This window comes from Capricornis sumatraensis, chromosome 16 (genome assembly GCF_032405125.1).
Source record: "Capricornis sumatraensis isolate serow.1 chromosome 16, serow.2, whole genome shotgun sequence".
NCBI classification, from domain to species: Eukaryota; Metazoa; Chordata; class Mammalia; order Artiodactyla; family Bovidae; genus Capricornis; species Capricornis sumatraensis.
In genome coordinates this window covers 45,959,455-45,986,082 of record NC_091084.1, presented here as the reverse complement: position 1 = coordinate 45,986,082, position 26,628 = coordinate 45,959,455, and the positions used below count along the sequence as shown (strand labels likewise).

Below are 26,628 nucleotides of genomic sequence, written 5' to 3'. Positions count from 1 at the left end.
AGAAGCATGTGATTTAATTTCCAAATATATGCAGTATTTAATCTCATTTTGATTAACTTTCAACTTAATTGTGTATTGTTAGAGAACATAATCTGTGACATTTATTAAGGCTTGCTTCCTTCCTGGTTAGATTAATTCTGGTAAATGTTCTTTCCATGTGTGGTTAATAAAAATGTATATTCCTTAATTGTTAGATGCACAATTGTGTGTCCACCAAAATAAGCTTGTTAATTGTATTGTTAAATATCCTTACTTCTGTTTTCATATGTTTCACATATTAGTAATTGAGAGAAGTGCATTAAAATCTCCCACTATAGTGGTGAATTTGCCAATTTCTCTATAGAACTTTGTCAATTTTTGATACATATTTTTGAGATTACCTTATTAGTTGCATGTGTTTAAACTTATACATTTTGGTTGGATTGAACTGTTATCATTGTACAGTAATCTTCAGTATCTCTAATGATGATGATTTGTTTGTAGTAAGGTAGATTTAATTAATATTAATTCAGTTACTCAGGCTTTTTTTGGTTAGTATTTGCCTAGCGTGTTCTTTTCCACTCCTTTTCTTTCAATATTTCTGTGCCCTTATGCTTCAAATGTGCTTCCTGTAAAATAGCACTTAGCTAGAAATTTAAAAATTCAACCTGACATTATGTCTTTTAACAGGTACTTCTAACCTATTAACTTATTTGAAATTGTTTCTACTATTCAAGTTTATTACAACTTGTCCCACTCTATACTTTTTTTTTAATCCTTTACGGCTTTGAAAAATCTGTTGTCTACATCTTCTAGTTTAGCACCCTCTGATGTAACAATGTTCTCTCCCCTTTCTCAATGCTTATCATGTGTATATTATCTCACATTTTAAATCTGTGTTATCATCAATACACTGTGTCCTCTTCTTTGGTCTTTCTCTCCTTTTTTCTTTGGACACCAACAGACTTTACCAAGGTATTTCAAGACTCTTGGTACACACAGCTCTTACAGCGTCTACTGAGTTTCTTTGATCTATTTAACTATTTCTATAAGTGTTTTAAATCTATGACTTATGTGGCAAACCTGAGGCTTTGTATACTTAACAATATTTTTTATCATTGCCTTTCATTTGAATGACAATGTCAATGGATACAAAATTTTAAGTTTAAATATTTTTCCTTTAATACATTTAGAATTATTACTCCATTTAAACATGCATCCAATAATGCTGCTAAAAAGTAAGATGTCAAGGTTATTCTTGTTCTTTTTATGATATTGCTCTTCCTCTCTGGGAACATTGAGAATTTTCTGTTTTTGATGTTCTTAGATCTTATTATGTCTATCTGGCAGTTTTTCCTTCTCTCTCCTATCTGGTAGTCTATCATTATTTAAAGCTGAAGTCTTTTGTTTTTAATTGTGATGCGTTATCTCTATTATTTTTAAAAGATTTCCTTCTGCTCATTTTCACTTTTTTGCCTGAGATTACTATTATATGAATCTTGTAACTTTTACTTTCAGCTCCACATAGCTTCATTTTTGCTTAAGTTTTCAGTATGTTTATCTTCATCTGTTCCCTTCTATAAAGCTCTATTAAAGTTACATAATCTGATCATCTAGTTTTTTTAATTCACTCTTCATTTGCACCCACTTCACTACTTATCCTATATAACTGCATCTCTGTCAACTATTAGACCTAAATGGTTCTACTTGGTTCTCTTTTACCGTTTCATTTCTTGCTTCATGTTATTAACATCTTCACTTATCTCTTTTAGCATGTTCACTTTGTTGACTTCTAAAGTCTGGGTCTGCCTAGTCTAAACTCTCTTAACAGTGTGTGAAATGTGGCCTGTGAGCTCACACTCCTTGGGGAGTACTAGCTCCTCAGGAAAACAGACCAGAACCAGATCTTCAGCCCCAGGAGCTCAAAATTCCAGGCACCAAAAATCTGCCCCCACCAAGCAACTCCTCAATTCAGGATTTCATAACCTTCTCTTCCAAGGAGAAGTCACCTTAGGAGGAGGCACTTCTAAAACTATAATCTACCTATCCTGGGGGGTGGAGGCCAACAGGTAAGTCACTGGTTTAGACCCAGTAGTTCCCACCCATTTTCCTTAGCTTCTCACTCAAGCAGGGCATCAGCACTGCTCTGGTTTTATTACTTCTGATCCCTGTGGGAGAACAGGCACCAGTGTCCCAAGGCAAAAAGCGAGGAAAAGGGGGAACTTGGGTTGTCTTTGTCTTCCTATTTTTACTTCCTGCCCAGGTTGTAGTCTCACCCACCATACATGCCATCTCAAAATAGCCCTTTATCTTCCTGGGGTATCACTATTCTCTGAAGCCTGTTTTCATGAGGTTTCTCTCTAAAGTTACCCTAGGTTTAATCCTCAGAAAAGATGCAGTTGTTCAGTCGCTCAGCTGTGTCCGACTCTTTGCAGCCCCATGGACTGCAGCATGCCAAGCTTCCCTGTCCTTCACCATCTCCTGGAGCTTGCTTAAACTCATGTCCATTGAGTTGGTGATGCCATCCAACCATCTTGTCCTCTGCTGTCCCCTTCTCCTCCTGCCTTCAATCTTTCCCAGCATCAGGGTCTTTTCAAATGAGTCAGTTCTTCGCATCAGGAGGCCAAAGGATTGGAGCTTCAGCTTCAGCACCAGTCTTTCCAATGAATATTCAGCAGTGATTTCCTTTAGGATTGACTGGTTTGATTTCCTTGCAGTCCAAAGGAGTCTCAATAGTCTTCTCCAACAACACAGTTCAAAAGCATCAATTCTTCGGCACTCAGCTTTCTTTATAGTCCAAGTCTCACATCCATATGTGACTACTGGAAAAATCATAGCTTTGACTAGATGGACCTTTGTTGGCAAAGTAATGTCTTTGCTTTTTAATATGCTGTCTAGGTAGGTCACAACTTTTCTTCCAAGGAGTAAATGTCTTTTAATTTCATGGTTGCTATCACTACCATCTGCAGTGATTTTGGAGCCCAACAAAATAAGGTATGTCATTGTTTCCACTGTTTTCCCATCTATTTTCCATGAAGTGATGGGATTGGATGCCATGATCTTAGTTTTCTGAATGTTGAGTTTTAAGCCAGCTTTTTCACTCTCCTTTTTCACCTGCATCAAGAGGCTCTTTAGTTCCTCTTCACTTTCTGCCATTAAAGTGTTAAAGTGGTATCATCTGCGTTTCTGAGGTTGTTACTATTTCCCCCAGCAATCTTGATTCCAGTTTGTGATTCATCCAGCCTGGCATTTCACGTGATGTACTCTGCACAGAAGTTAAATAAGCAGGGTGACAATTTACAGCCTTAATGTACTCCTTTCCCAATTTTGAACCAGTCTAATGTTCCATGTCCATTTCTAACTGTTGCTTCTTGTCCTGCATACAAGTTTCTCACTTAAGTAGCTTTTATAATCCACTAAAAGGAATAATAGCTCTCTTCTTAAAAACCTAATAGTACTACTACTACTTACTTTATATAACTACATGTTTTATATATTAAATATAGTATATCATATACATATAATATAAATATAAGTATATAATAATATTTAGAGAACATTTACATATTTTATAGTGTATATTTTATTACATACCACATATATAGAATACATTTTTATATGCTTATTTATATATATATATATATATTAAGTGAAGTGAAACTTGCTCAGTCATGTCTGACTCTTTGTGACCCCAATAGACTGTAGCTCACCAGGCTTCTCTATCCATGAGGTTTCCCAGGCAAGAATACTGGAGTGGGTTGCCATTTCCTTCTCCAGGGGATCTTCACGACCCAGGGATTAAACCCGGGTCTCCTGTATTGCAGGCAGACTTTTGCACACACACATATCAAATATGCATTCTCTGCCTGTGTTTTTTCTTTAATCCCTCCACTAGGGTGTGGGCAACTTGTAGCAAAGGACTATGCCAGACTCATCCTCCACAGTACATAGTAGTTATTCAATAAATATTTGTTTGAATTATTAAGTATGTACCAATCATTGAATATTGAATAAATGCCCAAGGTTCCTGGTTCATGAGGTTCTTTTTAACATAATTTTTTTTAAAAAAAAACGTCATTAAAGAGGGCTTCAAAATCATATTCATATACATAAGATAATTCATAACTTAAGAGTAACTAAATATAGTAATATAAAGGTTAGAGCCTTAATATATTTAGGATGAAAATATATGGTAGCAAAAAAACACCCAATAATTAGTTAGGTATCAGAAAATTTCAATTCTTTTACATAACGTGCACAGGCTAAAGGTCAAAAGCTAATGACTAAAACCTGAATAACAATTTGTGAATTAGTGAACAAAGACCTGTTCGTACATAGGAAAGAGTGTCCTGAAATTAGACCCTACACTTCATTATAAGAGCTTTGTAAAGTGTGACTATGAAGCAAAGTACACTGTAATTTGTGGTGAATTACTCAAGGGAGAGACTGTTTTAATCATCTTTGCACCCGTATAGTGCCTTATGAATTAAAATAAAAAAACACTTGTTAAAATCAACATAGACATTTAAATGACTGCTGTCCCATTTACAATAAGCCACTCTGCAAGACTGACACACTATAATAATAATTTTCTTCTTTCAAAGAGGATGCAATTGTTCTCTACTATCTATGGCAGGAAGTTAAAACTCCTTAGTCTGGGATTCAAGGGCCCTCACAATTTTCCTTCCTTTTCTAAAAGTCTCATTTCCCACTTGTTTCCTGCAGGCATCTTATCTGCCAGTCGAATTAAACTTCCTGATTTCACACTCGCCTCTGTACCTCTCTGGTCATTTGGCAATCTCTTATGCCATTTATCATTTTCTTCCTTGCATTATATCTTATACATAGCTTGTTTCCCTTATTATATTGTAAATTCCTCATGTCAGAGACTGGGTCCTATATATCTTTAACTGAATTTTATTACCTAGCACAAGGCATGGTACATGGCAGGCACACACACACAAATCTATTGAAGGAATTGTTGAATAATACCAACAGAGCTCAAATCTGCAAACTCCTTTTTGACAAGCCATAGAAGAAAAATGTTTCATTAATTTATAGCAAGGTTCTTAAATATAGCAGGCATTGAAAGTACCAGGGAAACTTGTTAAATGTGCAAATTCTTGGTGTTAGTTGTTATCAGGGGATTGAATATCAAGGGGCAACTGTAACTATCTAACAAGGAATGAACTCCTGAACTATTGTTGAGAATAAAGAGGGCAAAAAGGTAGAAACAGATAAAGAGGGTAACAGGCACACTCCTGGCAATGGGTGTCATCATCAAACCCTCCCTTTGTAGGAAAGTCATTTATTGGCTGTTTTTCCTTGCATCTGACCTTGGATTTTTGAAATCAGGATGACAATATCTGTTTAAGACCCATTCATTTAAATGTACATAGGGAAGCAGTGATTATTTTTCTCAGAATACTTTTCAGATACGTACTGTATTTCAAAATGCATGATATATAGACTAAACCATGGAGACTTTTTATCCAATAAAGCTTTCTGAAAAGAATGTCACTATTCGTCCGGTATTGGAAGATAAGCTCTGGTTACAAAGCGGTAAGGCACTGAGAGAACTAACATGTCCTCTTTAGATTATTTCAAACAGAGGACATGAATTACAGGAAGTGAGACTTCAAGTGGTTAAGAAGAAAAGAGTTTTGCCTTTCAGAAGTTTACAAAATGCCAGTATTCTAAACTTCATATACTGAACTCCTCAGGATAGTCTGATATAGTACACGCTATCTGTCACTTCTCTATCCATTTGGCAAGGACTACATAGAGACAAATTGTTACAGAGGCTCAAAAATGGAGACTTCTGGAAAAATGACCAAAGCCAGAAATAAAGTTTCACTAATTAGAAAACAAATAATTAAATGGCCAAACCCGAATGTTGTGTGATGCTGAAAAGAGATAGATTTCTAAAGCACACCATCTGTTTTACAGTTTTTTTATTTTGCTCTACTACAAATCTACTCAGTTGTTTTGCAATGATCTAGCTGCTAACTCATTTGCACAATTACTTTAGGCCAGAAATACTTATTGCACAGAATCATTTGAGAGTTCAACACATTCATAGAAGAGGGCAGTTATAAACCATTTTTGAGTGAAGGCAATTTTTTAGCCCTTAAAGAAAAAGAATTATTCCAATAAATGATTAGAAATTCCCAAAGGAAAATCACAGTGGTATCACTATAAATTTATGGTATCTAAAATCTATCAAGGACTCCAGGGTCACCATCAACTCCTCTGTTGGCCATTCTTATGAAAACTCATTCTCATCTTGACCTCTAGGCAGCATTTATCTGGGGGCTGACTGTTCTTGCTTTCTTAAACACTTTTCTCACTCATCTTCCTTGGCACTACCCTCCTAACTTTCCTCTTTCCTCATTAGCTATTCCTTTTCAGCCTCCACTGCTAGCCTCTACTCTTCTAAATGTTGCAGCGTCTGAAGGCAGACTGCTGAAGCCTCTTGTCCTTTCTATCTGCATTTTCTTCCTAATTCATCTCTTCAACACAATGGCTTTATATGGCATCTGTATACTCAGGATTCACAGATTTATATCTCCAGTTCATTCTTCTCCAGTTCCAGGCTCATAGTTTTGATGATCTATTGGAAATCTCCACTTGAATGTGACATAGGCATCTCAAATTTATCAAGTCCAATGTGGAACTCGACTTACCACTCTTCCTCCAGGAAAAAAATATATCTCCTGCAGTCTTCCACATCTCGGTAAATGGCACTACCATCCAACCAGTCATTAAAGCAAAATCTAAAATTCATCCTTGATTCCTCCCTTATCCTCATCCCTTATCTAATCCATCATCAAGTACTAACAAATATATCTAAAAATATATCACATTTATTTCTCTTCAATTCTATTGCTACCACCTTGTCCAAGCCACCATCATTTCTCAACAGTACTACTGCAATATAAGCATATCACGTATCTCCAGTACCTAACACAGTGTCTAGTAAGTAAAAGATGTAAAATATTCCTATGTCTCTGGAATCTCCAGTTTCCATTCTCAGGCATTTTCTGACATACCTACAGACTTATTCATTTACTGAGTCATCTACTCATTCAGCCATTATTTACTGAGTACTGTACTAATTGGTATTAGGCTTAACTGCACATTTCACAGTATCTCAAAGATGACAGTCACTTGTTTCCTGTTCATCTAAAAACGTCTGGAGGAAGGCAGTCAAGGGCTGGTGTGGCAGCTCTATATGCTAAGAGCCCTGGTTCCTAGAATTGTGTTGCTCTACTATCCTGTTTATAGTCCACTTTATTATCTAATATGGCTACTCAAACTCCATCCATCACAGCTGCACTGCAGTCACTAGAAAAGAAGGTGGATGTGAGGAATGTCTTATTCCTTCCATTTAAGGGCACTTCCCAGAGATTACTCTTACCTGCACTTAGATCTCATTGACCAGCACTGTAACTAGCGAAGATAGGGGATAACTAGTAAAGAAGACTAGATAAGAATGTTACCAGTGAAAAGTCAGGATCTTCATGACCAAAGAAGAAAGAGAGAATAATTATTGAGAGGTAGTAGCATCCTCTTCCAAAGTTCCTGTTGTGACCAGGAAATGTTCTGGGTACAGGGATACGAAGATCACTTAAGACATAGGGTTACTGCTCGAGGCATTAGTGTAATGGGGGAAATAGATATGCAAATGAATAATGACAAGATTTCAAGCCAGGCAACAGCCACTGTTAGAAGACCTTGGCTTTTCTGAGTCCCTATAGATTCTCTGCATCCAAAGAGCTGAAAGAGAAGTAGACAGTTCCAGTGCTTTACATCACTGAACTATACAGACTGCTTCAACAGTCTACATCTTTAATAAAGGACATTTCTCAGCTCTATTCTACTGGACTTGATACAGTAGAAAAGTTCATTTAAACCTCTATAAACACATATAAACAACTGTGGTAGTAATTTTAACAGTTTGAAAATACCCATTTCAGAAATGTGTCAGCACCCAATAATTTTTTTAACTTGTCAGAAGATGAAACTAAATGACTGTTTTAAGACTATAGATAGGTTATAAGGCCAGATGAAAAGAAATAAGCAATGATAGCGTGCCAAAATTTTTTTAAAAGGCAGTAGTACTGAAACTTACTGTTAACCACTGGTTATCTAGCAGCTCCTTAGCTGTGATTCTGTGAGCAGGGTCTACTTTCATAAGTTGCTTCAAAACACTTTTAGCTGCAAATAAAGGAAAAAATCCTATCTTATATATCTTGACTATAATTAATATCACGTATTTTCCAATTTTAGGATTAGGTCTGTATGACATGAAGGAAACATATCAGTTATAGAATAAATATCATCAGTACATATGGTTAATACTAAATAAAGTTTAAGGCTGAAAGTGAGGTTTTATTGACTGAATTACCTGGTTTATAGTCTTCAGTAAAAATTAACTATTTGATCAGAAAATTTCCTCTTCAATGTTTAGTATACATTTTCTGTTTTTGTTTAAAGTTTCAACTATAAAAGTCACAGTGAAGATAGCACTATTTCCACAAGTAAATAGTTTTTATTTCTACAAGTAAATTTAACGGCTACTCAGAGATTTAAAGTATCTAAATTACTGGCTGGCTTTCTTATATTGTGCATATTTGCTTTAATAAATAATAAAACATCTATACTTACCACAATCACTTATGGAATTCCAGACTGAATTTTTAAAATGTAGTTCCCCCTTTTTTATCAATTTAAAAAGCTTCTCTTCTGAGCTTGCCATAAAGGGTGCTTTTCCACATAATCTACAGCAAAGGCAATCATTCTGTTTAGATTCTTTTGAACAATCAAAATAAGGCTATTAAAAATTAAGTTTCCATAGGACTTGAAAGCAGTGGTGCTTCATATTTAAGTAAAGGAGAGGAAGAGGTGGGAACTTCTCTGGATGTAGAAATGGAAAAAAAGGGGTTTTGGGAGATTAGTGCTAGGCTCTTGTATCCGTTGGAACTTCCACATGTGCAAAGCTCTTCCAGGTGGGAAAACACTAAGCTTAAATGGGGTTACAATACAAAAAGGTGTGTGAGTTTAGGTGCACAGTAATAGTGGTGGATAACAGAGGAGAAACACTTCAGTGTGAGCAAGGGTAAGGTTATGCCTTAAGGTACACTGGACTTAACAGAAAGATACACTGAGTCATCACAGTCTAATGAGATTACTTCTTCTAGTGACAATGGAAGAATTTTATCCATAGTAAAATGTTACACAAAGACTGGTGATGATGGTAAGAATGATTGTGGGGCCTACTGGCTCTGAGTCAAAATAAAAAATCCATTAAAATAGCCACAACTCTTCAAAAATTATATACAAAATGAAGAAAATCTGAAGGCGGAAAACCAGATGATGAATTTGACCCTTCAGTCTGGAAGTGTGAAAGCTGAGTGCATGTAACAACCAGCGTCAGTAAAGCCATGAGTAGTGTGTATACAGTAAGCATGGACTTATTGTAAATTCAGTAGTACAGGACTATGAGTCTTTAGAACCTTTTAAAGGAAGTACTATGCTGTACTTTACAAAGAGCATGGCAAGCCTATGCATCAGTAGGTGATCCAGTCCAAAACTATGTGCTTAAAAGTTGCAAATGTTAGCCATCATCTTTATTGTCAATCCCAACATCTGAGGGCAATTCTGTAGACAACAACCAGATTCTCCCAATGACAACCAGACAGAAGTTGGACCTGGACTCATCACAGAGGCAATTCTAACTCTCTATGTCTATTCTTCAGCTCTCAGGATTATATTTTTCCACTTTATTACTGAAAGAATAAAATGGCATAAGTCCATTACACTTTCCAAATGCTGGTCTGTTATGTACATAAGTATGTTTTCTAGGTCTCTTAACAGATTTTTACTGATTTTTTAAAGTTACATTTTTCTTAAGTTTCTTTAAAAATCTTTCCCGTTAGTATTTTTTGAATAAGTCTGCTGCTGCTTCTGCTGCTGCTACTGCTAAGTCGCTTCAGTCATGTCCGACTCTGTGCCACCCCATGGACAGCAGCCCACCAGGCTCCCCCGTCCCTGGGATTCTCCAGGCAAGAACACTGGAGTGGGTTGCCATTTCCTTCTCCAATGCATGAAAGTGAAAAGTGAAAGTGAAGTCGCTCAGTCGTGTCTGACTCTTTGCGACCCCATGGACTGCTGCCCACTAGGCTCCTCCGTCCGTGGGACTTTCCAGGCACGAGTACTGGAGTGGGGTGCTGTTGCCTTCTCCGTGAATAAGTCTACATGTGATAAATATTCTACATGATAATGATTATGATAATAATGATTTTTCTGGTGTGGAGGGGGAGTCATTTTCATCCTAGTAGCTTATCGAACCAGGGTGGACAACAGAGCTTTTCATCACCAATAGGTTCTTGTTAAGCAATAAATATTAAATTGTTCCACAAACTTTGATTTTAATACTTTCTCTTTCTCCAGCTCACTCTAACCCTTCTCTCTCTGATTCAATTTGCCTTACTATTATTTAGTTTTTAAATGCCATTCAAAAAAAGTCAGAAAAATGGTCTTATGGGCAGTTACTATCTATCATAACAAGTACAGGCCAGCAAAAGCCCAGCTCATTGAGTCTGTTAACAACCAGTGGTATGCATATTCACTGATTTCTTAGCTGCTCCTATACTGCCTAACATGCAACTATAGCTCAAGGGCTATGTTTTTAAATTTTCACTTTTTTCTGTCCTTTACAATTTTACTTACACAAAATGTATCTAATGGTTGGTCAATCAGCAGCACATGAAATTTTATGACAGCAATTTTCTGCACATCCAGAAAAGAGAATCCAAGACATGAAAAATGCCTCTTATGGCCTTCCGATTATTTTCTGTTTCACAGGAATCAAAACAGCAAAAGATGGTGCCCATAAAGAGCATTTATATTAATTTCACCTTGAGAAAGTATGTTATCATTGTCCAATTAAGTAGCAATGAATCAGGGGTAACTGATAAATAAGAAACCCCTCCCCACCCCTGGAGAAGGTAATATGTTTGTGCCCTTGGTGAAGGAAATGATCTGTAAGACCACTGGGCTCAGGTAGATTAACGAACAGGCACTGATTAGCTATGTAAGAGTCTGCTGTTGCTGCTGCTGCCAAGTCACTTCAGTCGTGCCTGACTCTGTGCGACCCCATAAACGGCAGCCCGCCAGCTCCCCAGTCCCTGGGATTCTCAAGGCAAGAACACTGGAGTAGGTTGCCATTTCCTTCTCCAATGCATGAAAGTGAAAAGTGAAAGTGAAGTCGCTCAGTTGTGTCCGACTCTTAGCGACCCCATGGACTGTGGCCCACCAGGCTCCTCCATCCATGGGATTTTCCAGGCAAGAGTACTAGAGTGGGGTGCCATTGCCTTCTCTGAAGTAAGAATCTACTGTAAAGGAAAAAAAATGTCTTTATTATGATATGCAGTCACGCTCAGAAGCAGAAAAATTAAAATTATATCTTTAAGTAGGAGGAAAAAATTTAAGACATGTAATACACCAAATTCAAATCAAGAAGGCAGCAAACACCACAACTGGTATAATAATAGATTACATATATATGTTATGTTTGACTTGTATTGTCTAGAAGTCATGAGAGAATAAAACACTAATTTTAAATAGCTATATTTTAATTTAAAACTAAGGCTCAGAGTTTTAATATAATCCTAAGCAGCACAAAACAATGATCAAAAATTTTGTGAATACATTTATACTTTATGCAGTCTAAGCAGTGATGTGTTGAGTATCTGAGTTACAGCTACAATCACAACATCCAATTTCTACTGCCTGTGTATTTCATTTCACAGGACTGTGAAAATGTAACTACTGTGATGTCAATATTTAGAAACGATCTGGAAGAGGTAGTGCACAGTGAAATCTTCAATGTGACCATAAAACTAATGTTGCATCAACATAAAAATGTTCATACTCACCAAGAAGCAGAACAATGACCACTAACTTTTCAGAACACTCTCAGACAATTCACTTTAATTCAATATAAAAAACATATATTGAGCGCTGACTACGTGTCTACTATGGTGCCAGATACTAGGGATGCAAAGATGAATCAGATCTCTGCCCTTCATGGAATTTAGAGCAAGAAAAACAGAGACAATACATATAATACAATAATTGCACATTTTAATATAGCTTTTAGAAGTATAATGAGAACACAGAAAAGTGAAAAATTAATTCCATCAAACTTATACATGTGCAAATTTGCCTGATTAAATATTATTATCTTGTTTTTCTTTCAGTGTTACTATTTTGCATGCACCTTTATATTAATATGTTGCCTTAAATCCCATGGAGTAAGGGAATGTATATACACCATGAGCATACTAACTCTGCTGGGGCAGAGTAGGACTCAGGGAAATAGAAGTTGCTAATGTATGAGCTGGACACACCCAGGAAAGAGGTTAGTACAGAAGAAAAATGAACACTGAGGCAGAATGAAGTACATGAGCAAAGACCCAGAAGCATGAAACACAGGGCACTTGAGTCATAAGGAGCAGCCTCGAGTGAACATCAGAAGAGGGTAAGTGCATGGGAACACACGTGCAGACCACGGCTGGACAGGCATGCTGGAGCCAGGCTGGGAAAGCCTTGCATCATGTCATGTGGGGCTGTGCTGACAGTTTCTATAGCAAGGGAGAATCAACAGAGGCTGTTAGTCAGGAAAGCAGTATAACCAGATTTGCGATTTAGAAAGACAACCCTGACAACTGTGTGAAGGATGAACCAGGAGAAGGAGAACAGACAAAAAGACACTGTAATCTTCTAGAAAGGGATCATAAGGAGAAATGATACAAGTGAAGAGAAATTGAATAATATGTGAGGACGCCTCAAAGGAAAAGTATAGGCCATGGGGTCTGACTGAATCTTGGGAGCGAGACAAAAGAGAGATCAAGAAAGACCAATGTTTTCAGTACCGTGAAGAGAATTAGGAACCATAGAATACTCCCTGGACCCTGGACTGAACCTTTATCTGGCTACTGCCGGCTGCTTGAGCATGCCCTGTCCACGGGGGAGCCCTAGCACCAGGTCCAGAACCTTCCCTCTATCTGATGCTCTATAAGTTAAGTGAGTCTCAGGAAAAGACAGACAAGCTTTGGGTTTGTAGCAAAGGATCAGAGAGGTGTTGAGGCAAGCTTTTCACTTTGCTCAGATCATACAGTGCATTGCAGCATTTATAGACCCATGAAAAGCAAAGTTGAAACTTACAAGTTGATTGTATTTAAAAAAAAATACCTAATAGATGGACCTGACAATGAATAAGACAAATTTTAGAATAACTTCCCAGTTGTTTCTTCAGTTGCTTTCTTGACATTATACTGTTTCACTTTCAATTAAAATCTATGTAATTCCACTGTTAGAGGACATCCATTCGTTTAAAATTGTACATTTAGCAGGCTACTTACAAAATATACATTATGACACCTATGCTCCAAATGTCACACTGCTGGCTATAGTCGTGGGCATTGATAACTTCAGGGGCTGCCAAACAAGCAGAAATAAAATAATATTAATAATACAATAAATGACTTTTAAATGCTTAAACACAAAGCATGAAAAATGTGCTGATGTGATGTAATTTATTCCCCCATAGGGAAAAAGAGAACCAACAGCAGATGTTGAATGAATAATGTACAGGCCTTAACAACTGATGTCGCTGTATCCTCCCTCCTACCATTTAGCTTCTAATGGAATGATGGCACACACTGCACAGCTACATGTACAACTTTTCATCTCTTTCAAGTTGTTAAGAAATGATCTTGCAAAGATCATGGAGTTATAGTAGAAGGCAACTATATCTTAGTTCTTGCCAAAAATAATTTTGAAAACATGTCTTAAGTAGATACAATTTAAAGCAAGCCCAAAATGTGGAAATCTGGATTTACAGAGAAACTAAGATAAACGGTTATAAATCACTTCGGCAAAATAACAGTAGTGATAGTAACTTCATAGCACTCCTATGACAGTATGAATTATCTTCCACATTTTCTAAATGAGAAAACAAAGACAAAGAGAGAGCGCCTATAATATAACTCAATCAAAGAGGCAATTAGTCACAGGGGAGGCCTAGGGTCCAGGTATTTCTGACTCCTCAACTCTGTGCTTCTTACTTACAATGGGCCCAGGATTGTTGTTATTGTTGTTTAGTTGCTCAGTAATGTCTGTCTCTTTTGTAACCCCATGGACTGTAGCCAACAAGGCTTCTCTGACCACGGGATTTCCCAGGCAGAATACTGGAGTGAGTTGCCATTTCCTTCTCCAGGGGATTTTCCTGACCCAGGGATCGAACTCAAGTCTCCTGAATTACAGGTGGTTTCTTTATTTCTAAGCCACCTGGGAAGCCCTTTGAAAGGATGTTGCATGTTGTCAACACGTTTTCTGCATCTATTGAGATGATAGGGTTTCTTCAAACAATCTTCGCAAAGTAGAACTTTATTTTATTTTGAGGTAGCAATCTTTCAGAGAAGGTGATGGCACCCCACTCCAGTTCTCTTGCCTGGAAAATTCCATGGACGGAGGAGCCGGGTAGGCTGTAGTCCATGGGGTCGCGAAGGGTCAGACACGACTGAGTGACTTCACTTTCACTTTTCACTTTCATGCATTGGAGAAGGAAATGGCAACCCACTCCAGTCTTCTTGTCTGGAGAATCCCAGGGATGGGGGAGGCTGATGGGCTGCCGTCTATGGGGTCGCACAGAGTCGGACACGACTAAAGTGACTTAGCAGCAGCAGCAGCACATCTTTTAATGATTCAGTTCAGTTCAGTCGCTCAGTCATGTCTGACTCTTTGTGACCCCATGAACTGCAGCACACCAGGCCTCCCTGTCCATCATCAACTCCCAGAGTCCACCCAAACCCATGTCCATTGAGTCGGTGATGCCATCCAACCATCTTATCCTCTGTCATCCCCTTCTCATCCTGCCTTCAATCTTTCCCAGCATCAGAGTCTTTTCAAATGAGTCAGCTCTTCATATCAGGTGGCCAGTTTTGGAGTTTCAGCTTCAACATCAGTCCTTCCAATGAACATCCAGGACTGATCTTTAGGATGGACTGGTTGGATCTCCTTGCAGTCCAAGGGACTCTCAAGAGTCTTCTCCAACACCACAGTTCAAAAGCATCAATTCTTCGACACTCAGCTTTCTTTATAGTCCAACTCTCACATCCATACATGACCACTGGAAAAACCATAGCTTTGACTAGACAGACTTTTGTTGGCAAAGTAATGTCTCTGCCTTTGAATATGCTGTCTAGGTTGGTCATAACTTTCCTTCCAAGGAGTAAGCGTCTTTTAATTTCATGGCTGCAGTCACCATCTGAAGTGATTTTGGAGCCCAAAATATAAAGTCAGCCACTGTTTCCACTGTTTTCCCATCTACTTGCCATGAAGTGATGGGACCAGATGCCATGATCTTCATTTTCTGAATGTTGAGCTTTAAGCCAACTTTTTCACTCTCCTCTTTCACTTTCATCAAGAGGCTCTTTAGTTCTTCTTCACTTTCTGTATAAGGGTGGTGTCATCTGCATATCTGAGGTTATTGATAGTTCTCCCGGCAATCTTGATTCCAGTTTATGCTTCCTCCAGCCCAGCGTTTCTCATGATGTACTCTGCATAGAAGTTAAATAAGCAGGGTGACAATATACAGCCTTGACATACTTCTTTTCCTATTTGGAACCAGTCTGTTGTTCCACGTCCAGTTCTAACTGTTGTTTCCTGACCTGCATATAGGTTTCTCAAGAGGCAGGTCAGGTGGTCTGGTATTCCCATCTCTTGAAGAATTTTCCACAGTTTATTCTGATCCACACAGTCAAAGGCTTTGGCATAGTCAATAAAGCAGAAATAGATGTTTTTCTGGAACTCTCTTGCTTTTTCCATGATCTAGCAGATGTTGGCAATTTGATCTCTGGTTCCTCTGCCTTTTCTAACACCAGCTTGAACATCAGGAAGTTCACGGTTCATGTATTGCTGAAGCTTGGAGAATTTTAAGCATCACTTTACTAGCGTGTGAGATGAGTGCAATTGTGTGGTAGTTTGAATATTCTTTGGCATTGCCTTTCTTTGGGATTGGAATGAAAACTGACCTTTTCCAGTCCTGTGGCCACTGCTGAGTTTTCCAAATTTGCTGGCATACTGAGTGTAGCACTTTCACAGCATCATCTTTCAGGATTTGAGATAGCTCAACTGGAATTCCATCACCTCCACTTAGTGATGCTTCCTAAGGCCCACTTGACTTCACATTCCAGGATGTTTGGCTCTAAGTGAGTGATCACAGCATCGTGATTATCTGGGTCGTGAAGGTCTTTTTTAATGATTAGATTTTTAAATAATGGCTGGGTTTTTAAAAAGTTGAATATGCTTGCTATTCCAGGAATATATCTATTACACCTCTACAGTTAGGGCACACCCCAGAGGGCCAACAGTAAGTTAACACGTAGCTTCACTCCCACATTGTTTAAGGGTCAACTATGTGTATTTGAATAGAAATTTAAAATTTACGAAGTACTTTTGCATCAGTGATGCTATTCATATAAATTATGTTAAGAATCATGTGAGATGGGTACACAGGCATTTGACTCACTTTGCCAGTGAGGAAATTAAGGTCTGGATACACATATTAAGTGACTCACCTAAAGTAACACAGTTACAGAGCATCTCCCATGTAAAAGGTGTTTTCACTTTAGAAAACAGTTTCAATCACCCCTCCCAACACACACACACACACACACACATACACACACACACAGTGTGTCTGTAACCAGTAAAAGTAAATGAAATTTCATTTCCTCTAACTATTTTAAAGGAACTAAAAAGCAACAAAAAAAGGAGCTGAAAGGTGAACACAAGAAAGAATGAGAAAAGACTCAACTATAGATAATTAACAAACTAAGTAATTTGTTTTCAAATCGCTTAAAATTAACTAATTACTGTTTTCCTTTAAGCAATTACTTGTATTCTATAACTCTCCTTAAACTTTTAGATACTGAATCATAAACATTCAAGCTGCTCTATGGCCATGTGTCTATGACAGGGGCCGATTCCATGATCTGATTCCCTGACAGATTTCCACGTAGGTCTACCACACAGTGGGGGCCTGGAATTCAGAGCCCTCATTGTTTCAGAGTCATCTTAATTACCAGGGGCATTTCTACGTGAACTGTCATCACAGCTCTCACAGGGAGGCAGAGGCCAGAGCAACTTGCCAAAGAGCCATTTAGGAAGTCAGCAAAGCCCCACAAACCATCTGTCTTCTCTCTTGTTCTCTCACTTGTTATCAGTGTAGACAACTAATAAGCAGGCATAAAACTCAGGACGCTTGGATATATTTTCCCCTTGTAACTACAGACCAGATGTCTTTTGCCAACAGGAGGATATGTACAGAATCTAAAGTAGCCTCTTCCCAAATAAGATAAAACAACTTAGAAACTTTATGCATCAAATAGACAAACAATGAACCAGGCATACTCCTCAGGAATAAAAATGAATAAACTACTGATATAACAACATGGCCAAGTCTCAAAATCATTACATGGAACAGAAAAAGATAGACACAAAAGAATATATATTTATGATTCAATTTGTATAAATTCTAGACAAGCAACACTAATCTAAGGCAATGGAAATCCTCAGTGGTTGCTAAGGTCTGGGTGGGGGATTGACTGAGAGGGACACAAAGGAAATTTCTGGGGTGATGGAAATATTCTATATCTTCACTGAGGTGGTAATGTGCAAGTATATATATTTGTCAAAACTCATTAAACTTTACACTTAAAATCTGTGTATTTTATTATATACAAATTATGTTTCCATAAATAATATTTTTAAGAAATCTACTAAAAGTACAAAAAAATCTACTAAAGCCCTACATTAGTGAGTGACTTTAATAACTCTCTTAGAAATAAACAGAGGAAGCAAGCAAAATTAATAATATGGACTGGTGGCTGAGATGACAGAACTGAAGACTACTACTTACAGAGTAACTATTTATAGGGATGACCTGAAAACTAGCAGAAAAGAATTTTCCACAATTAAGACATAAAGTAGGAAGTACAAGAATATGGGAAGGAGGGGAGGAGGCATACTATAGTTAGAACCTACATTTCCAGGTCAGTGAAACACTAACAGGAGGAATGTCACAATCTCAGAATTCCTCCACAAGGAGTGAGGACTCTTAGCCCCACATCAGGCTCCCCAGTCTAGGAGTTCTGCACCAGGAATATAAACCCCCAGAACATCTGGCTTTGACAACCAGCAAGGCTTATATCCAGGAGAGCTGGAGTGCTAGAGGAAACAACAGACTTTGCTCTTCAAGGGTGCACACAATATCTCACACTCTGAAACCCAGCTCAGAGGCAGCAGTTTGAAAACCAGGTCAGATCCAGTTGCAGATCTTGGAAAACCTCCCAGGGAAGGAGGAAGCAGCTAGGATTCCCCCAGGGGACTGGCAGCAGCCACTGTGGGGCGTTCATTCTATCACATGGACACTGGTGCTGGTAAGCATCATTTTGGTTTCCTCCCTCTAGTTTATTAGTGCCAGGACCTGCCCCACCCACCAGCAGGCACAAACCAGCCCCACGACCCCTGGTAGACAGTTACCAAGACCTGGCCCACCCCACAGCAAACTAGCACTCCCCTTTACCATGCAGCCACGTAGGCACCAAGCCTTGTACACCAGCAGGCCAATAGCAGGTGTAAGCACGGCTTACATAGGCCATGGAGTTAATCCTGCAGTAAGCCTACCTCACCTTCTAGCAAGCCCAGAGTCACTATGTGGCACAGCCTCAAAGCCAAGCAGGTTGGGGGCCAGTCCCATCTACCAGTGTGCCCACAGTAGTCAGTCCCACCAAAAAGGGGTGCATGCAGCCCACATAGGGGACACCCCTAGAACATACAACTCCAGTGGTCAGAGGGGAGCACACTGGTGGTCCCCACAGGACATTGCCTATATAAGGCACCATTTCTCCAAGATCAGAAGATATAACCAACATACCTAATACATAGAAATTAAGACAGAAAGAATTGGGCAAAATGAAAAGAAAAGAAATTGCAAAAACACAAAGACATGAAGTCTAAATAACATACAACTAAACAACCAATGGGCCACTGAAGAAATGAAAGAGGAAATCAAAAATACCTAAAGAGAAATAAAAATGGAAACACAATGATCTATAATTTACTGGACACAGAAAAAAGTAGTTCTAATAGAGAAGTTTATAGAGATACAAGCCTTACCTCAGGAAACAAGAAAAACTTCAAATAAACAATCTAATGTTATATCTAAAGGAACTAGAAAAAGAAGAACAAAGAAAACCTGAAATTAATAGAAGGAAAGAAAAAAAAAACAGATCAGATCAGAAATAAAAGAGACAGAGACTAAAAAGATATTGAAAAGATCACCAAAAGAGACAGAACTAAGAGCTAGTTCTTTAAAAAGATAAGCAAAATTGACAGACCTTTAGCAAGACTCATTAAGAAAAAAGACACAAAATCAGAATGAAACAGAAATTACAACCAATACCACAGAAATACAAAGGATCATCAGAGATTACTATGAACAACTATATACCAAATGAAATGGACAATTTAGAGGGAAGAGATAAATTTCTTGAAATACACAATCTCCTAAGACTGAATCAGGAAAAAACAGAAACAGATCAATTACCAGTGATGAAACTGGATCAGTAACTTAAAAATTCCCCCAAAATAAAAGTCCAATACCAGATAGCACCACAGGTAAATTCTAAAAAGCATTTAAGAAAAGTTAACACCTATCCTTATCAAACTATTACAAAAAGTTAAAGAGGAAGGAATACTTCCAAACTCGTTTCACAAGGCCAGCATCAGCCTGTTATCAAAACTAGATAAAGATACTACAAAAAAAAAAAAAAGAAAATTATAAGCCAATATCACTGATGAACACAGATGTAAAAAACTTGCAAACTAAATTCAACAATATATTAAAAGAACCACACACCACGATTAAGTAGAATTTAGTCCAGTAACTCAAGGATGGTTCAGTATCTTCAAATCAATCAATGTGATACACCACATTAACAAATGAAGGGTAAAAATCATATGATCATCCCTAGACATGCAGAAAAAGCTTTTGACAAAATTTGACATTCATTTATGACAAAAAAATGGAGAAGGCAACAGCACCCCACTCCAGTACTCTTGCGTGGGAAATCCCATGGACGGAGGAGCCTGGTAGGCTGCAGTCCATGGGGTCGCTAGGAGTCGGACACGACTGAGCGACTTCACTTTCACTTTTAACCCACTCCAGTGTTTTTGCCTGGAGAATCCCAGGGACGGGGGAGCCTGGTGGGCTGCCGTCTCTGGGGTCGCACAGAGTCGGACATGACTGAGGTGACTTAGCAGTAGCAGTAGCAGTATGACAAAAACTCTCCAGAAAATTGGTATAGAGGGAACATACCTCAACATAATAAAGGCCATAATGACAAACCCACAGTGAACATCATACTCAATGGTAAAGAACGGAGAACATTTATCTGTTCCTCCTACATGGTAAAAAACTCTTATCCTCTAAGAGCAGGAACAAGATAAGGATATCTACTCTTTTCACTTTTATTCAACAAAGTAGTGGAAGTCCTAGCCATAGCAACTAGATAAGAAAAAGTAAAAAGAATCCAAATTGGAAAGGAAGAAGTAAAACTGTCACTGTTTGCAGATGACATGATATTATATACAGAAAATCCTAAAGATGCCACCAGAGAACTATTAGAATAAATGAATACAGTAAAATAGCAAGATATACAATATGCAGATATTTATTCTATATACTAACAACAAATTATCAGAAAAAAATTAAGAAAACAATCCCACATATGGATCAATGGAACAGAACAGAGAGCCCAGAAATAAACCTACACACCTATGGTCAATTAACCATCAACAACGTGGGCAAGGACACACAATAGAAAAAAGACAATCTCTTCAACAGTGGTGCTGGGAAAGTTGGACAGCCACATGCAAATCAATGAATTTATAACACATCTTCACACCATACAAAAAAAATAAACTCAAAATGGCTTAAAGTCTGAAATATAAGACACGACACCATAAAATTCCTAGAAAAGAACATAAGCAAAACATTCTCTAACATAAATCATACCGATGTGTTCTTAGGTCAATTTCCCAAGGCAATAGAAATAAAACGAAAAATAAACATATGAGATCTACTCAAACTTAAAAGTTTCCCTACAGCAAACAAAATGAAAAGATAACCTATAGACCGGGAGAAAAAACTGAAGACAACACAAACAAATGGAAAGATAAATTTTGCTAATGGGCTTGAAGAATTAAAAATTATTTAAATGACCATACATATCAACTATATTTCAATAAAATTAATAAAATGAAAAGTTTGAATCACAAAAGTATCATGTTTGGTTTTATAAATACACACATACATACACTTTTATGCTTGACAAACAAGGAGTATACAGTTGTCCCTCGGTTTCTGTAGTGGATTGGTTTCAGGATTCAGACCCTAACCCTTTAGCCCCCAGGCCTGTCAGATACCAAAATTCATGGATGCCTAAGTCCCTTATACAAATTGGCTTAATATTTGAATGTAACCTACCCACGCTGCTGCTGCTGCTGCTAAGTCGCTTCAGTCGTGTCCAACTCTGTGCGACCCCATAGACAGCAGCCCACCAGGCTCCCCCATCCCTGGGATTCTCAAGGCAAGAACACTGGAGTGGGTTGCCATTTCCTTCTCCAATGCGTGAAAGTGAAGAGTGAAAGTGAAGTCACTCAGTCGTGTCCGACTCTTAGTGACCCCATGGACTGCAGCCTACCATTGTCCCATATACTTTAAATCATTTCTAGATTGACATATAATACCTAACACAATATAAATGCTATGCAAATAGTTGCCACTGTGTAGTAAATTCAAGTTTTGCTTTTTAGAACTTTCTGGAAACTTTTTTCTCAAATACTTTGAATCATTGGTTAGTTGAATCTGCAGGTGTAGAACCCACAGATATAAAGGGCTGAGGGTACATGCTTTCAAAATATCCAAAGTAATGTTTGCAAAAATGAACCTGTGTTCAACCACAGAGAAAATTCCTAAAAGTTGAAATCTTTTAACTCACAATTACCTAGTAAAATGAAGAAAATCAGATAGAAAACCAAAAGGCTAGATAAATTAACACAGAATCATATGAGTGTCAAATACATCCCACAGAAAATTCTAAAAGCACTTCAAAGTAATTTTCGGATTAAAGAAGAAGACTAAAATCATAGACTATTAAGAAATTAATAACAATTAGAACATTGTATAATGAAAGAAACGGTTAAAGAAGTACTCAGAGGAAAATATACAGCCTTAAATGCATTTATTAGAAAATAAGAAGAGTGAAAATAAACATTTAACTTAGGAAGTTTAAAAATAAACCAAAAGTAAGTAGAAAGAAGGAATTAAGAAAAATAAAAGTAGAAATCAATGAAAATCAAATACCACTAGACTTAAGCTGGAGTTTTGAAAGCTCAATAAATAGTCTTGCCAATAATAAATTTGATCAAGAAAAAATGGTTAGTATTATTATAAAAACTAAAATTGAGCACTAAGTGCCAGGTACTGTGCTAAGCACTTTATATTTAATTCTATGTCAATCTGATAAAAAGATATTATTATTACCATCCTAAAGTACATCTTCTCCCCTTTTCTGTTTTATTTTTCTTCCTTAGCATTTCTCACTAACATACCAGAAATTTTTTTTCTAATCTTTCTTATTAATGTTTGCACCAATACACATTTTCTTGTTTTGTTCATTGTTATATTTCCAACACCTAGAACAGTGTCTGACACAAAATAGGTCCTTTTTTTAAAAAATTTTTATTTTTACTTTATTTTACTTTACAATACTGTATTGGTTTTGCCATACATTGACATGAATCCACCACGGGTGTACATGCGTTCCCAAACATGAACCCCCCTCCCACCTCCCTCCCCACAACATCCCTCTGGGTCATCACTGTGCACCAGCCCCAAGGATCCTGTATCCTGCATCGGACATAGACTGGCGATTCGTTTCTTACATGATAGTATACATGTTTCAATGCCATTCTCCCAAATCATCCCACCCTCTCCCTCTCCCTCTGAGTCCAAAAGTCTGCTCTACACATCTGTGTCTCTTTTACTGTCTTGCATACAGGGTCATCATTACCATCTTTCTAAATTCCATATATATGTGTTAGTATACTGTATTGGTGTTTTTCTTTCTGGCTTACTTCACTCTGTATAATCGGCTCCAGTTTCATCCATCTCATTAGAACTGATTCAAATGTATTCTTTTTAATGGCTGAGTAATACTCTATTGTGTATATGTACCACAGCTTTCTTATCCATTCATCTGCTGATGGACATCTAGGTTGTTTCCATGTCCTGGCTATTATAAACAGTGCTGTGATGAACATTGGGGTACATGTGTCTCTTTCAATTCTGGTTTCCTCGGTGTGTATGCCCAGCAGTGGGATTGCTGGGTCATAAGGCAGTTCTATTTGCAGTTTTTTAAGGAATCTCCACATTGTTCTCCATAGTGGCTGTACTAGTTTGCATTCCCACCAACAGTGTAGGAGGGTTCCCTTTTCTCCACACCCTCTCCAGCATTTATTGCTTGCAGACTTTTGGATCACAGACATTCTGACTGGTGTGAAGTGGTACCTCCTTGTGGTTTTGATTTGCATTTCTCTAATAATGAGTGATGTTGAGCATCTTTTCATGTGTTTCTTAGCCATCCATATGTCTTCTTTGGAGTAATGTCTGTTTAGTTCTTTGGCCCATTTTTTGATTGGGTCGTTTATTTTTCTAGAATTGAGCTACATAAGTTGCTTGTATATTTTTGAGATTAGCTGTTTGTCAGTTGTTTCATTTGCTATTATTTTCTCCCATTCAGAAGGCTGTCTTTTCACCTTGCTTACAGTTTCCTTTGTTGTGCAGAAGCTTTTAATTTTAATTAGATCCCATTTGTTTATTTTTGCTTTTATTTCCAGAATTCTGGGGGGTGGATCATAGAGGATCCTGCTGTGATTTATGTCGGAGAGTGTTTTGCCTATGTTCTCCTCTAAGAGTTTTATAGTTTCTGCTCTTACACTTAGATCTTTAATCCATTTTGAGTTTATTTTTGTGTGTGGTGTTAGAAAGTGATCTAGTCTCATTCTTTTACGAGTGGTTGACCAGTTTTCCCAGCACCACTTGTTAAAGAGATTGTCTTTACTCCATTGTATATTCTTGCCTCCTTTGTCAAAGATAAGGTGTCCATATGTATGTGGATTTATCTCTGGGCTTTCTATTTTGTTCCATTGATCTATATTTCTGTCTTTGTGCCAGTACCATACTGTCTTGATGACTGTGGCTTTGTAGTAGAGCCTGAAGTCAGGCAAGTTGATTCCTCCAGTTCCATTCTTCTTTCTCAAGATTGCTTTGGCTATTCGAGGTTTTTTGTATTTCCATACAAATCTTGAAATTACTCGTTCTAGTTCTGTGAAAAATATCGCTGGTAGCTTGATAGGGATTGCATTGAATTTGTAGATTGCTTTGGGTAGTATACTCATTTTCACTATATTGATTCTTCCGATCCATGAATATGGTATATTTCTCCATCTATTAGTGTCCTCTTTGATTTCTTTAATCAGTGTTTTATAGTTTTCTATATATAGGTCTTTAGTTCCTTTAGGTAGATATATTCCTAAGTATTTTATTCTTTTCGTTGGCAATGGTGAATGGAACTGTTTCCTTAATTTCTTTTTCTACTTTCTCATTATTAGTGTATAGGAATGCAAGGGATTTCTGTGTGTTGATTTTATATCCTGCAACTTTACTATATTCATTGATGAGCTCTAGTAATTTTCTGGTGGAGTCTTTAGGGTTTTCTATGTAGAGGATCATGTCATCTACAAACAGTGAGAGTTTTACATTTTTTTTTAATAGAAGGGTGGCATAATCCCTATTATACAAAAGTAGAAACCATGACAAAGTTGTTTGTACAGGGCTAACCAGAAAGCAAGTGGCAGAGCTACAGTCCCAAGTTAGCCAGTGATGTCAGAGGCCATACTGCTAATATTAAATTATATTGCCTTCTAAATAAATATTAAGAATCAATATGGAGCTAAAACCACAGATCTAAGAATTACAAGTGAATGTAATATGCATCTTTATACCAATAAAATTGAAAATCGCAATGTAATGAACAATTTTCTGAAAAATATAAATTATCAGAATGATTCAAGATGTGAAAAACTTAAATAACCTAATATAAATTAAAAATAATAGGGACTTCCCTGATGGTCTAGTGGTTAGAAAGTCACCTACCAATGCAGTAGACGCAAGTTTGATTCTTGGTCTGGGAAGATCCCATATGCCGTGAAGCAACTCAGCTCACAAGCTGAGTGCCTGGAGCCCATGTTCTGCAACAAGAGAAGCCCATACACTACAACAAAGAGTAACTCCTGCTTGCCACAACCAGAGAAAGTTCGCGCGCAACAACAAAGAACCAGCACAGCCAAAATAAATAAATAAACAGAAACTTAAAAAAAGAAAATAATAGAAATTTTATCCCCACAAGGTACCAGGACCAAAAATTTTTAATGGGAAATCTCATCAAATAATTAATGAGTAGGTAATTTCTATTACTTAAATGGTTCATGAATATACAAAAAATGAAAATATTTTACTTTTAAAATGAGGATAGTATAATCCTAACATCAAAAAACATAAGGGCAGCAGGAAAGAAAGCTACACTCAAAGTTCTGAACTAAAGTGGTAACAAACTGAATTATTTGCTGTTGTTCAGTTGCTTAGTCGTGTCCAACTCTGTGCAACCCCAAGGACTGCAGCACACCAGGTTTCCCTGTCCTTCACTATCTCCCAGAATTTGTTCAAACTCATGTCCACTGAGTTGATGACACCATCCAACCATCTCATCCTCTGTCACTTCCTTCCTCTTCTGCCCTCAAGATTTCTCAGCATCAGGATCTTTGCCAATGAGTTGCCTCTTCGTATCAGGTGGCCAAAGTATGGAGCTTCAGCTTAAGCATCAGTCCTGCCAGTGAATATTCAGGATTGATTTCCTTTAGGATGGACTGGTTGGATCTCCTTGAAGTCCAAGGGACTCTCAAGAGTCTCCAACACCACAGTTCTAAAGCATCGATTCTTCGGCGCTCAGCTTTCTTTATGGTCCAGCTCTCATATCCATATATGACTACTGGAAAAACCATAGCTTTGACTAGACAGACCTCTGTAGGTAAAGTAATGTCTCTGTTTTTTAATATGCTGACTAGGTTTGTCATAGCTTTTCTCCCAAGGAGCAAGTGTCTTTTAATATCATGGCTTTAGTCACATCTGCACTAATTTTGGAACTCAAGAAAAAAAAGTCAGTCACAATTTCTATTGCTTCCCCATCTATTTGCCACGAAGTGATGGGACCAGATGCCATGATCTTAGTTTTTTGAATGTTGAGTTTTAAACCAGGTTTTTCACTCTCCGCTTTCACTTTCATCAAGAGGCTCTTCAGTTCCTCTTCACCTTCTGCCATAAGGGTGGCGCATCTGAATATCTGAGGTTATTGATATTTCTCCCAGCAATCTTAATTCCAGCTTGAGCTTCAT

At 37.6% G+C, this 26,628-nt stretch overlaps 1 protein-coding gene across 1 annotated transcript in view; it reads right to left on the bottom strand.

The window, feature by feature from the left end:
* STK33 (serine/threonine kinase 33) overlaps positions 1 to 26,628 on the bottom strand; it is a 95,666-nt gene that overhangs the window by 30,128 nt on the left and 38,910 nt on the right. Inside the window, exons 8-10 of the mRNA XM_068987979.1 lie at positions 13,410 to 13,485; positions 8,650 to 8,762; positions 8,114 to 8,199 (exon numbers count right to left, since the gene is read on the bottom strand). Of these exons, the coding sequence (XP_068844080.1) occupies positions 8,114 to 8,199; positions 8,650 to 8,762; positions 13,410 to 13,485 (275 nt within the window). The remainder of the gene's footprint in view (positions 1 to 8,113; positions 8,200 to 8,649; positions 8,763 to 13,409; positions 13,486 to 26,628) is intronic.